The sequence below is a fragment of the Diorhabda carinulata genome, chromosome 9, assembly GCF_026250575.1.
Source record: "Diorhabda carinulata isolate Delta chromosome 9, icDioCari1.1, whole genome shotgun sequence".
NCBI lineage: Eukaryota > Metazoa > Arthropoda > Insecta > Coleoptera > Chrysomelidae > Diorhabda > Diorhabda carinulata.
In genome coordinates this window covers 14,827,843-14,843,008 of record NC_079468.1, presented here as the reverse complement: position 1 = coordinate 14,843,008, position 15,166 = coordinate 14,827,843, and the positions used below count along the sequence as shown (strand labels likewise).

The 15,166-nt window shown below is 31.2% G+C and overlaps 1 protein-coding gene across 1 annotated transcript in view; it reads left to right on the top strand.

Moving 5' to 3' along the window:
• Positions 1-3,236: 3,236 nt before the first annotated feature.
• The window catches only part of LOC130897803 (prion-like-(Q/N-rich) domain-bearing protein 25), a 30,900-nt gene continuing 18,970 nt past the window's right edge, over positions 3,237-15,166 (top strand). Inside the window, exons 1-3 of the mRNA XM_057806715.1 lie at positions 3,237-3,391; positions 4,600-4,845; positions 12,105-12,239. Coding sequence (XP_057662698.1) covers positions 3,298-3,391; positions 4,600-4,845; positions 12,105-12,239 — 475 coding nt within the window. The 5' untranslated portion in view covers positions 3,237-3,297. The remainder of the gene's footprint in view (positions 3,392-4,599; positions 4,846-12,104; positions 12,240-15,166) is intronic.

The following is a 15,166-nucleotide window of genomic DNA, read 5'->3' as shown; positions in this document are numbered from 1 at the left end:
AATTTCAAAATAGGAAAACCTAAAAAACTGTCACGATTTATTATACAGTCCTACAAGTGAGAGTGACTTCCAACCTTATGAGTTGTATGAGGAGTTACAAAATATGATCCCAAATTTACCCAACTCCATTGAAGACGTGAAACATCTGCTCCAATATATCATAGAGTACGATTTGAAAGAAATTTACCCAAATATTACCATTGTCATTAGAATTTTGTTAACAACCTGTAAGTACTGCTTCCGCTGAAAGGAGCTTTTCAAAATTAGAGAAAGACTTCCAGCTTTGGTAGTTTTATCTATTGAAGCAGATATAGCACTGAGATAATTACGAACCAATCATTAAGGAATCCAGTAAAATCAAAAGTAGAAAATTTCTTTAATAATTTTTTTTTCATTTTCGTTTAATGTTCCAAAGAAGTATAAGTGGAAATTAGTTTCTTTTTTTCTTAATAAATAAAAAACTGTTTAATCTCAAGTGATATTTTATTTTATATTCCCTCCTTTTTGCACCATCAGAGGGCCCCGCGAAATGTGCCTTACCCACATTAAGTTTAGGTCTTGCGCCGACACTGATTGTTGTGGATAAAACTTTTTTTTTCATGGCAGTCTTTGTTACAAATACTGGTCATCGAATTTTGAAAAGAACATGGAAATATAAATCTATCTATTCTTCACTGTAGAAAGAATTAGGTTTTTTGAAAAATTTCCCAATACTCAATTTCTCAATACTAAAATTATGTTATAGATTAACCTTCAACCAAGCAGGGCTGGACTCTGGAGAGTGGAAATTTATATAAGAGTTATATTATTTCTGTGACTCAACTTCTGAAATAAAATGTTTAATCCACATCTCCTACTTAGTTGAGATAGAAACTTTCTGATCTTTATTTCTAATTATGCATTGTCTCAATCAGTTAAATAACTGTTAAGTTAAAAAAAAATAATGACCTCTTCTATTCTATATTCTAAACTTATTGAGCTTCAATAGGATTTCGCAAAGAAGTAGCACTTTTGGTCCTATTACGGACTTTATCTGCATCTCTTGATGAAAAACTATCTATCATTACAGTATTTGTAGAGCTGCGAGATGCCTTTGATCTTGTCTGCATTGGAGTTGTGAATGAATAAATGAAGTCTACTAAGAAAAAAGGAATATATTGTAAATTTTCACAATTTGAATTACCTGAAGGTTCTGTATTAGCACTTCTTCTATATTTACTTTATATATTAGACCTCCGTGGTCGATATTATGCTTTTCTTGACGACATAGTTTTAGTATATACAGAAGAAAATGTGGCATTTTTGGATTGATCAATATTCCGACTAGAATTTCTCCCTCACTTCCTTGAAACATCATAATGACCTTATTAGGGTAAAACAAGGTTAACCTTATTAGAGTAAACCCTATTTATGATAAATTAATTATCCATCAAGTTTCCCCGATCATGACATAATAAGAACCTCTCAGGTTCAACTTATTTAAAAGAAAAGTATTTCTTATCAGGTTTCTTCAAGGTTTCCTAATTGTGTCAATGCAAGAAATCTCTCAGGATCACCTTAGTAACATAAAGATTATTACTTATTAGGTTTTTCTGACGAGACCCATTGGGTTGAAATTGTTTAAAATAGAATATTTTTTATCAGATCTTCCTGATTAGCCATAAAAGGAATCTCTCAGGTTTACCTAGTAAGAAAAATAATATTTTTTCAAGGAATTTGTATACCTAAATTCTTTTCGAATATTTCAATTATCAAATCACTCATTTTAATTGGAGCCTTCTATGAATTTTAATGAAACAATACTCTAATTTTACTTTAAGATATTGCTTATTCATTTAGCTGTTGAATTGGATATCAAACTAAAGTGTAAACCTCTAAACGCTTCTACTATTTCATCAATGTTTATATTGGAAGCGTTCGAATCTAAGGAACGTTCACTTTCAGTGGTTTATATCCAGTTGTATTACATTACATTACTACTGTCATGTTATGCAAATATATCGGAGATGTAGAAAGTAATCTAGAGAAACATTGGAAAAAAGAAACGTGTAGTGAATGAAAAATAATACTTTTCCTATTATCTCAAAAATGCAGCAGGAGCTGGTATTCATCTTTCTTATTTCCTAATGGAGACCCTTTTTAATATTTTGTCATGTTCAATTCGGAAACTCATTCTTCTCTTGTGTTCTTCAGGCGCCGAGTTTCTGTTTTCATACCATCTTTTTTGTAGCTTATCTAGTGGTCTCCGTGTGGTTGGTGTCTGATTTTTTGCCCATTTTGCACAGCAGCTTTGTGGCATTCTTTGTTCTTCACTGCATCCTGATGTCTCATTCTCTCAGGCCCACGCCCTCAATTTTCCAATTTAATTTCAGTTGTCTCCATAATTCTTTTTGATGTTGATGTTTCCGTTGCTTAAGTCAGAATCTACAAAACATGCGCAAAATCTAACGCATTTTTTGGAAACACTTATCTTGCTTTGTGTACTCATCACATCGATTGTTCAAATTATTTCTCTCAAATATCCGATGACTCTTGATACTTCTATCACTTGAATTTTCTTTATTAAATGCCTCTCACTTGGTAGTGTCACTTCAAGGTAGTTCAATTACATTGTTAATAGCTAATTTATATATAATGGGATCTTTGACTATTACCATTGATTGAGTCATCTTATGCTGATAATAGATTTATCTACCGTTATATTCATACCATATAGTAGGCGCTGTAGATCATCTCCATTATCTTCTACTAGTACACTAGTATTGGCGAGCGGATGCAACTATATTCATGTTCTGATTCGCGCCCGGAAAACCAACACGGTGCAGATCGGTAGTGAAGACTAGCGTACCGACCACAATTTTGAGCTTGCGTTCCCTAGTGTAACCTCGTGGATAGTCTTGATGAGGCTTAACCTACGTAGACCTAATACATATTCTATGATTCTGTCCATGATAATATTAAATAGTATAGAGCTAATGCTGTCTTCCTATTTAATCCCAGTCATAATATGTAAATCTTTGGACAATCCCATTCTGGATTCAATTCTTGTTATATTTCAGGCTTTCAATTCTTGAATAATATTTTGATATTTATGATCTCTAATGTTTTCTTTGTGAACCAAACAAACGAACATAAAAAAAATATGTTGAATATTTTGTCGATAATTTTCTTTCTCACACGCCACTGAGCAATGTTTATGGTATTTGCTTTTTCATATAAAATTAAAAACTTGAACTATTGAATCGATTTCTCAAACTGGGCATTATTTTGCTTAGTATACCATCTAAAAATCAAAAAATGTTTCACGCAGTTTTGATCAAAGTTTTCATAATAATCTTGATGGTAGTTAATCTTGTGACACCATCCATTTCATCAAAATTTGAATTCATGGGTGAGTGTTTTTTTATTATCTTGTAGATTATAAAAACACTGGATTGAAATTATAAATTTTAGATAGGGTTAGATTTTCCAATTTTTTGTATATTTTCGATCGTTCTTTTTTATGAAGGAAGATACAATTTCAAGTGAAATCCAACAAATGTGTTTTTAATTATGATGTGTATCGAAAATCGCTGATGTATGTATTATTCATTTTTGATATACAATACCAATGAATATAACTTTTACATTCAAACAGAGTTTTCTGATGAATTTTTGTATACAAATGGACGTGTACCATTTAGAATCAGACGTAGGTAAATATCCAAGCAACTGGTAATGCAGAAGAAACAGCAAAAGTAGCGTGCTCATTCCACGAACCAGTTTCACAGAGCATTTGGCTTGGAATATTGTTTTCTTGTATATATTTTATACACAGATCTTTCGAGTTTTCAAGACGAGTATTCTTTTGAACGTTAGTCACTACTATACTCTATAGGCTATTATAGAGCCATCTGTTATTTTGCATACATACTATCCTTGTAGAACTTTCACATTATACATTTATGTTTTATAGGTTCATATAGCCAGAAAAATATAGTTGCCATAACTTATATCCACATTCTTGTTTATAAAAATATGAAAACAAGGTCTAATCTTAGTAAAAACAGTTCAGTATAGGATTTATTCAATTCAAGTCATCTAGAGACAATGCTGTGTGCAAATTGGGAGCTTATAGATCACGCTCTAAAGATGCTCACAATGTTATCTGATTACTTCAGTACAGAAAACATATTCACAACATTCCAAAACATTTTGTTCAATTCCTGACTGCTGAATTTTTCTCTTCTTCCAATTCCTGAATATTGGCAAGTTCTTCATTCTTCTTCATTCATATCACCAACTGGTTCAGAAATTTCAATTCACTATAGGGATGACAGTAGAGCCATGCAAGAAAACTAGGAAACGCATAAGTGGAGTAATGCTTTACCACACGCGCTGCCGGACTTTGTTCTTTGGATTACTCATCATTTCTTTTATAAGCAAAATAAATCAGAATGGTCTATTTTAAAAAACAAAGTTTATTATATGTCCAGAAACTATCATAATATTTGCTACACCACAATTTATGAAAACCGAATCAGAATAAGAAAATTATGACGTTAAGAGTTCTTTTTAAAAATATGTTTGTTGTCCAAATGTTACCTTTAACTGTTTCAGGAATCATGCCGTGTGCCACTGATGATGATTGTTCAATTTTTCAAAATTCTACATGTGAAAAACCCACATGCGTTTGTAATGGAAGGAAACTGTGCCAAATACAAATCAATAAAATTGTTACAAAAATTGGCGAGACTTGTGAAACTTCGAACGATTGTAATATAGATGCAGCTGAATGTCGCCAATACAGATGCGAATGCAAAGACGGATATGTTCAGTCTACCGATAACAAAAAGTGTTTAATAGGTAATTTTTCATCTATTGTCTCTTACATTCTTAAATTATTTGAATACTTTACACTACACTTAACTAATTTATATAATTCACTTATCACCAACACTTAACTAACTTATATAATTTATTTAAATTCTTCGATACTTTTTATTTCGGTCTGTTCACTATTTACTATTACTTAACTAAACTGCGCTACACAAACTCTTTATATATCCCAAAAGAGATTTTCAAAATTTCTAGAAACTAAAGAAACGAAACAAATAAATAAATAGACCTTCCTAGAAATTAGTTCGAAAGAAAGATAAAGATTGGTATGAACAAGAATGTGAGGAGGAAAGAGAACAAAAAACAGAGCGAGAACAAAATGGCTTAACAAAAACGATGAACAAAGTAGGGACGAATATGAACGGAAAAGGAATAAAGCAAATGCAATTTATAAAAGAAAAAAGAATGAGTGGCTCAATAGGATGAAAGAAGATATAAATAAGGATGGAAATACACATAATTTAAAGTAATTAGATGAAATACCAAAACTATAATAAACCAGTAATAAAAACAAGAGTGATTAAAGCGAAAGACGGCAAAATAGAACATTACCCACAAGAGATGTAAAATATATGGAAATAATACTATAGAGAACGAATAAACGAGAAAAAATAAAGCAAATAATGAAATAATGTTAACAAGGGAAGAAGAGGACGAGGTAAAATGCCCCACAGAAAATGAGGTGCAAGACGAAATAACAAAACTCTGGAATGATAGAGCACCAGGAGAAGATGGAATAGAACAGGAATTTCTTAAATATGGTGGAGAGAAACTAAATGAACATATACATCAACTAATAGAGCAGATATGCAAACAATACTAGATCCCAGACAAGTAGAGCAAAGAGTTAGGTGTGAATTATAGAGCCATAATCCTGCTAAATTTTGATCAAAAAATATTGACAAATTTGACAAAAAAGAGATTGAAAGAGGTCACAGAGAAAGAACTGGGAGGTTATCAAAACGGCTTTTGACCAGGAAGATCAACTATCGACGTAATCCACACTCAAAACCAAATACTAGAAAAGACAGTTGGGATATGAAAGACAAGTATTTATAGTTTTTATTTACTTCAGAAGGGCTATCGACTCAATAAAAAGAGAGAAATCAACAGAAGAACGAGAAAGACAAGGACACCAAAAAAATCAAGAAAATTAATAGTAAATGTGACATTAACGTGAGATTTCAAGGCATGAAAGACACATACAAATGAAAATGTCAAACATGGAGACCCAATATCACCAACGCTATTCAATATAATATTGGAAGTCATTGTGAGAAACACAGAATTAGAGAACAAGAACATTATAACAAAAGACAGGGGGGAGAAATTAGAGCAAATAAAAAGGAAGAAAAAGAGAAAGAGCTGGGGAAGGAAAATATAGTGAGATACATAAAGGCCCAAAGCAACTGGTCTGGCTATATAATGAGAAGAAAACCAACTGAAATGATCAAAACAATAACGCGATGGGCCAAGGAGAAGCAGCCGAGAAATGAAATAGAGGAGGACTTAATATAGAGAGCTGGAGGGCAAAATTCCAGAACCGAAAGGAATGGAAAATAATAAAAAAAGCAGCCAAGGCAAAAGATAAGCTAAAAAGAAAACAAAAATTGAAAACGAGGAGTAATCTACCTCAAAAAAGGATTTTAAAGTGCTATAAGCGATTGCCATAATCCAAAGGATTGAAAGGCTTGATGATGATGATGAAGTCAGCGTTGATCACTGAAAAATAGTTTTGAGAGAACTAGCGAAAAAATACCAGCCATAATAACAAACCAACAATATCTCCTATTATCCTCCCCTTGGGTAGCGAAAAACGTGAACGTTTTGTTTTTATGGATAGTAATCTACGACTGGAGCACTTGCTAAAAGGATCTGGAATTATGTTCACAGCAGCTTGTAGGGGACATAATCCTTTAGCCAATGCGAAAAAAATTGTAATTGCAATTATTTAGATCTAATATTGATTATAGGGATGCATTGACAAGTATATGCATGAATGAGTTATTCCCATCAAAAGCTTTTTCCGTGATGATGCCAAAATTGGATTTGCTCCTAGCAATCTACTATTTTTATTTCTTTTGACAAATACACTTTTCCCTTAATTTTCATTGTAGACTATAATTCATAATGACAGCTAATTTTTCTAATTTAATAATCCATTGAAATTTGTTATCCTACTTAATTATGTTATGATGCTACTAACAGATTCAATTTCACATATTTTTCAACCAACTCTTCATATGGAATATAGAAATTTCTCATAATGTACATAATTAATATACAAACAAATTTTGAGACACATGGTACTTATTAATTTCTGGACTTTTCTCTACAATGCTACCTCTAGCCATCAATCATTTGATATTAATGTATTGATGGAAACACATATGTTGATGTAATATGAGAATATAAAGAGCGCGTAATAGTCACATGCGTTTGTTTATTTTTCACAGTGTTAAACATGTCATAAACTAGGATTAAGTTGGAGACGTTGATATATGTCGAAAGATTAATCAGGTAACGATATTAGACAAATTAGAGATATAAAAGTCTACTTCAGTTATTTTTTATGGTAATTAACAGTTTCTATACAATTAGATAATAAGATTATAATTTTGATAAAGTAGTTCAATGAAAACTTTGAAAATAAGTTATATAAGGAAGTTCATTTGATATATACAGGGTACCAATTTCTCGAATTCGATTCAAAAATATGCAGATACGTCTCAGTCATTTTCGAAGGATACAAAGAACAAACAGGACCCCTAGTATCTCAAATGGAAATGATTGTTGACTGGTACGTTATTTCAAAGGTTGTTTCACAACTTTTGAAAAAAAGAAAATACTTCTTCTTACTTTACCATTGTACATTAGAAACATAAATGAAGCCTGCCCTCAAAATCTTCTATAAAACTGTCTACAATGATGAAGGTCTAACATGTTTTCTCTTCTGAACATTTTATTATTGTGGGATATAAAATCAAGCACGTCTCCATTTGTTGAAATCTCTCTATTGAATTCCTCTCTATATGTGTGTCAAGCAAAATAGATATTGTTATCATTACCTTGTACACGTTCCAGTTATTAATTAACAACAATTCTGTATAATTCTATATAAAATAGAGCTGACACAACATTACTACATAAATAGAATATGTATGGGGGCTTCCATTTCAATTGGCAAGGGAAGATCTTGAGGAAACTGTCCTAAACAAACTTAGTATACTAAACCAACTTGGTTCTCAAGATGTTTAAACTTCAATTTGTGTCATCCTATGTAACAAACAAGATCAGTGATAATAAGTTTGACTGATAGATCTGTCCAACTATCAGATCCTGAATTTAGATGTTTAGTTATTGAAAAAGCAAAAACTGCATTGAAAGAAAATAATTATCAGGAAAAAATGATAAATAACATATTCAAGAAAAGGATAAACAGATACTACAATCAATTTAAAAACAAAACTGAAACGAAACATCAAAACATAAAACATTTTTCCTTACCATATGTACAAGGACATTCCCAACAATAATCGAATTATTTCAATAAATATGATATTAGTATAAGTCATAGAATACATAAAACATTATCCAAATATTCCCCTAAATCAAAATCTAAAATACCAAAAAACAAAAGAAGTAATATTATATATCAAGTGCCTTGTACTAATTTTGAAGCTGTCTACATAGGGCAAATATCTCAGTATTCAGAAAATAGAGACTAAGAGGTCATCAATACGATAAAAAAATAGAACTGCATCAACGAACCATGAAATATTAAAAAACATGAATTCAATTATAAAGATTCGAAAATTCTTGAAATGGAAACCAATACATTAAATAGAGAATGTGTACCATTTTTAGAAATGGTACACATTCATAAGAACGAAAAACTATAAATGATAAAAAAGATCTATATAATATAAATTGAAATGTATAGATCTATTTTGTAAAATCTAAAAAAAATACAAATAATTTAATTGAGTACTGTTACATATTTGAGATATAGGGATCAAGGAAAAAATAATTTTTCTTATTAGAACAAAGTTCTAAGTTGATTCAATCCTTATTTTGATATTCTTGATGATGGTGATCTATAAATCACTATAAGTAAGCAAATTGTCAGTGTCAATATCATATTCTGAAAAAGACTTAAAGAAAAGTCGAAACGTCAAAATTTATCTTTGTTTTAAAAATTATCAGAAAAAAAATTAATTTTAAAACAGAAGAGACCTAAAATCCAGAACATTTAGATGCATTAATATATCAAAAGGTCTGAGAAATTGAAGAAATATATATATATATATATATATATATATATATATATATATATATATATATATATACTTAATAAGATCCTGCGATCCAGCTTCAGGAACAAAATAAAGCTGGTCATAACGAATTGTTGAGCTAATAGGACATAACATAAAAGCCGTGCGGAGCCCTATATTCAACGTCAAATTAAAATTATGAACAATGGAAATAGAGTTTCGGAAGTTGGAATTTCTTCATCAGAGGTTTCCTCCTCTTTGACGAGCTATTCTCCAAATTGCTTAGTTATCAATATTTTTCGAGTTAGTAAAGAAAAACTAATTAACTACCATTTTTTTGTTAATAACAATTGCAGTTTTATACCTGAAACAAAATACTTCAATAACATTTTTGTAGTTGTGATTCCGTATTCAATGAACTATCCCTCATATGTTTAGTATCTTTATCTCTATTTTTTAAATATCTGAACTTGTTGATTAAACTACATAATGAATAATTAAAAAAAAGAGCATAATTTTCAGATTAAATAGATCATTTTTTGCAAAAATACATACTCTTGATGCTTGGTATTGAGACTTTTATATATGACCCACGATTTTTTTACATACACACCTTTCTTTCTCGATTTTCCGAAGAATCTTATTGATTTTATTTTGACTACGAAAATTTACATTAAACAATAATAGTATAGTATGCAATGAAATTTTCTCATGCCTCACTTTGAGAATCAGTTTTTGATTTTAAATAAAATATTATCGGATTGTTATCAAATTTAAATTCATTTCAACTTTTTCTATACAACCAATATTGAAAATATTGTTCGAGGTTTCTCTAGAAGCTTAAGCAGACGTCAATAACGAAGCAGGCCGTTATTTTTTATATAAAATGCGCAATAAACTTTTATGTGATTGCATACTTATTACCTGATATTTTAGTTTGTATAGGATATCAATTCCCTGAACAGAAATTATATCTGTGATTGGAATTTTTTTTTGTTATAATAATACAAAACAAACAATTATTTCAATTAACTGAAATAATATCTTCAAGTATTTTTGATACCTAGAACTACCCATCAGCACCAAGGTATTCTAATGGTTGTTTTCAATCCCCGTTGAAATGTAAAAACAAACACTTGCTAGTTTTATTTATCTACGTTCTACATTTGTGTGACAAATGTTATCAAAATTTCGTATCGCGACTGTGTTAATATGTAATAATCTACCCTTAACTTGGAACTATAAATTTCTACTATGCCATTAAAATAATGTACTTCAAAATGGAGTGTTTATACTTGAAGCAATGAAATTCAGGACTGTAAAACTCGGAATAAACTTTTGCCTTTAAAAACAACTTGTGAAAACATAAAATGTTATATATAGGATATAAACATATACTTACTTTGAAAATTTAACTCCTAGGTGTTCTATAAATACTTCCTGTAGAGCCTTTCACTTTACGAGTAGTTTAAGGACTACCGGTACTAACAGAGTAGTTTATATAAAGGCATATACAGTTATATTTGTTAATTTTGGCAACTCTTTGATTGTATTTTAATGGTCGTGATGAAATAGATAACAATTTAAAAGATAAAACATTAAATTAATTCAATATCGATTTGAAAATAAATTTGTATCTCCAAATGTCTCATTATTTAGAAAAAAAATTTTAAAATTTAGAAGCACGTAGTGTTGCATTTCTTGTTGAAACTATTGTACCTATGTTGAACTTCAAACTATCTGTGAATATTCTTCAAACAAGTGATTAATATTGGGTCAGTCCCTACTATGACATCCTAAATGATCGGATTGCATATTATTTGCATCTTTAAATTCCGATTCACCCTCTCCACGAAGATTCACGAGGGAAAGTGAGTGCGAGAGTCTCGCCTTCCTGTTATTTCTCGGGTTCGAGCCAAACGACATTAGGAGGCTAGGCAAGACAATCAACCACACCCTCGATCTCACTTACTTTTCTGTTAAATGCATATAACGAAGCGTCCGTTCGTCTTGGTAGAGTAAAATAACGAAATAAAGTGAATAAGGCGTGGCCTGAAATGAGTAAATCATTATGGATAAATACTTTGTCCTGGTGTGGTATTTTGATGTCATCCACCAACTTCTTCGTTTTTAGTTTCTTTTTTTTAGTGAGATGATATAAAAGCAAGACACTTCCGCCTTCTTTACTTGCCAACGCTCGTGTCAAGAACATCGGCATCTCGCGAGAGTGGACTGGCAATAAAATCCATAAATGTACCTTCTTTACAAAAATATTTCCCCACACATGTTGTTTTATTAATATAATTTAAAATAGGTCAATCGATAAAAGTACACCCTGCTCTGCACATCAAATGTTTGGAACCAAGTTTATCTATTCGAATAAACCTTAGCTTGATTAACCTTATATACATCTGGTGGACAGTCGATGCTCAACTCATCAACGTCATCCGACACTGAAATTTATCAAGTTACTGAATTATTTACGTCATAGGTATAGTTGCGTCTGATTAGAAGGCCGTGCGTGCAAAATATTGGAATTTTCTGATCTTTAAAAGTGTGTATAAGGAATAGATTTAAAAGATTTCGCTGCGTGCTATTCTAGTGATTCTGGCAAGCATAATGTTACCAGAAATTATTACATTTTCATTGGCCCTCGATATCTGTACAAAATTTTCGTTTCAATTTTGCCAGATTCACTTAGATACATAGATACACCCATACCAAGCTAATAGACGTGTACTGAACACTACCTGGAGGATGTGCGTTTCGATAACCAAGTTATAGTCTTCAGAGGCTGGAGGTAAACTGGGTGGTAAAGTGGATGGTGTAATATAGATATGACGTTGAACGTTACCACATATGTAAAAAATAGTGAGGCAGCTTATTCTGTAAAATCCGATATTTACTCTAAACTCTCGTAACTCGTAATTATACAATAATAATCTTTTTCAGTATCGGAAGGCATTAATAGCGGCTGTGAAGATAGCTCACAATGTTATCACAAAGTACCTGATAGCGTGTGTAGAAACAATAAATGTATTTGTGAAGGAAAGCATGAGTTTCAAGGACTGTGTTACAAATCTGTAGGTAAGTTTTGAATATTCTCTCAAAGGGGTTGTTGAGATATTGGATTAGGTAACGGTGTATTTATGAAACAAAAAGCTAAAAAACGTTATCAATTGGAAATTACTTTATCTATATTAGTTTCGGAAGTATATCCTTACAATGTTAAGGATCGGAGAGAGCTAACTACCTACTACCTAAACTTAATATAGTTTGGGTTTGTATTATCAATTTTATATTTAAACTTATACCTAATTTTATGGCCTGTAACTCAAAAATCTTTTTTTCCCTTCATTTTAGGATATTCCAAAATATATTCTTTAACAAGAGTAAAAATGTGTTTAACAGTTGTTTTAAGAAAGAAAAATTTTATTCAAGTTAATATTATAAAAGTATAATATCTTAAAAGAAAAAGATTTGTGCATTCAATATTCCCACAGGGATTGTTGGAAAAATCCAACCAAATTTCACTTTCTAGTAATACAAATTTCCGAGATACAAGTGTGTTTTTAAGTGAGAGATAGAAAGAGAAATGCTTTATTGTCAAAAACATTGTTACAATTTGTAGACAAAAGTTTGTAAAAACTGACAAAACAAATAAACAAAAATATAACTAAATAAAGTTACAAATAAACTAGTATTTCAATATACAGAAGAAAACCACAATGAGTAACAAACTTATAGGTGATAATTAGTATATAAGTCCATAGCAAAAATTAAACCAGTATGCAGCATGCCTAGAATTATATATTATTAGAAAAGAAGTTGTTTACAGAGTAGAAGGCACTTTCCAGTAAATATGCCCTCAAATTATTGCGTAGTGTGGTAAAAGATGATATCGATTTGATTTCAACTGGCAATTCTAATTTCTCTTAAAAGAAATATTGCTCAATCTCTACAATCTCTAATATCTCCCAAATATGGATTCATTATCCGAAGAAATCGTTACCATGTAAGAGATATCTTAGTTTACAAAAAAGTTGATAACCACTGGAAGCCAAATCTGCAGTATATGGCAGATGTTCAAGTGATAAAACCCTTGTCAGATTGTGGATGTTGTAATAGTGCTTTTCTTACTGTTTGCGAGAACACCTTAGCTTAATATTCCCCGGTATTTTTCTTTTATCGCCTTATGTAATATTGGAGCTAAATTGGTGTAATAAGAACCTGTGATTGTGGCTCCTTTCTGACTCATAAATTGGCCTAAAAAAACTAAATTGGGGCTCCTATTTGCAGGTAGTCTACTAAAATCACACCTTCAGTATAGTTAACTTCCCTTCTGAAGGCTGCATTTTTAGCTGTGGTAACATAGTGATAGATCCATCGCTCTTCAATTGTTATTATCTTGCACATAAATTCTCAGTGTTTTCAATATCAAACTTATAATAGTTAGCCCTAACCTTCGATAGATTGTGTATATATCAGAGAGCTGACGTACTATAGGAGCCAAGGCTTAGATGGATTAGAAAATATTATTAGGATTGTGCCCCATGAAAAAGAACCGTTGAGAAGTCGTTTGCTGGAGGCGAAATGAGCACTAAGGTCGATGCAAGTGAACGCCTCAAGCAAGCTCTTATCAACAAAAACATTGAAAAGTGCTCGAAATAATTTCAACAATGAATGAATCATATCATATTTCACATCGAACTCCAATCGATATCGACAGTCAGATGAGTGGACTTCACGTGATGAACCAACTCCAAAGCGTGGAAAGACGCAAAAGTTAGCTGGCAAAGTTATGGCATCAGTATTTTGGAATTTCTAGCATTCATCGACTGTCTTAATAAGACAATGCACCGGGTCAAAAATCAATAGTAAAATTTCATGCATTGGGATTCGAATTGCTCCCATTTCCATTGTATTTTCCAAATCTGACACAAGCGACTTTAAGTTAATGACGAATCGTACTATTAAAATGCTATCTAAAAATGTGTGACTGTCATAATCGTTATATCGCTCTCGAAGGCAACTATGAAAAAGATTTGTTTCTATGCTATACAACGAATATTCTGTTATATACATTGTTGAAGGACTGCTGAAAATGTCTTTTCGGGTTTTCTTATGTGTATCTGTACAATCGAATTATCGAGTTAGAAGTTTGACAGTACATAAATAAACCTTCGGTTTCTGACGACGATGACTTATATACTTATTCATCAGAACGCGTGTCGGACAGTGTCATTGTGAATGTTTTTTGTAATGGTAACAATAAACAGTGTATTCAGTAGTAAATAAATGAACAACAATGGAAACCTCCGTAACAAATCAATACATATAAATGAAGAATTCGTGTTTCAACTTTCAACACATTGACTTGTTTCGATTTCAAGACAAAATCCAATAAAAATTAAAACTCATTTCTGTACTTCAAAAGAAAACAAGAATAGTATTTTTGATTAAAAATTCTTGTTAAAATTATCCAAAGAAACATCTGTGTTTTTTCAAAATTTGTTATCCTCACAGTAAATTATGTAGAGGAAAGTGACTAAAAATGGAATATAATTTTGTTTTTGTGTAAATATGTAAATCAAATTCTTTTATTCTTATTTATCATCAATCAAGTTACGCTTAAATTATGGACAGTTTTGTTTTACATCTAAAATTTAAAATATAAAATTTTCACAAAAATAAATTCAGCATAAAGATATCCAACATGAAATAGGTACCCAAATATAGACTACTATGAAACTATAAATAAATAAACGTATACTTTTATGAGCAACTACAATAACTTTGGTCAATTTTAGAACTCAGCACCTGCGCAATCACCATGGGCCCAGAACCCGCACATGAGACATTTGATCCATGTCTCTTCTCGAATATCTTGAGAAAACAGGTTGTTACAGAACATACATTCTGCATCCTCTGACTCAGGAGCTTGATGTCCTATGGCAACATCAGGCTCACTGCCTGTGTCAAAGTGTATTTCTTCTTTATCATTTGAATCAATG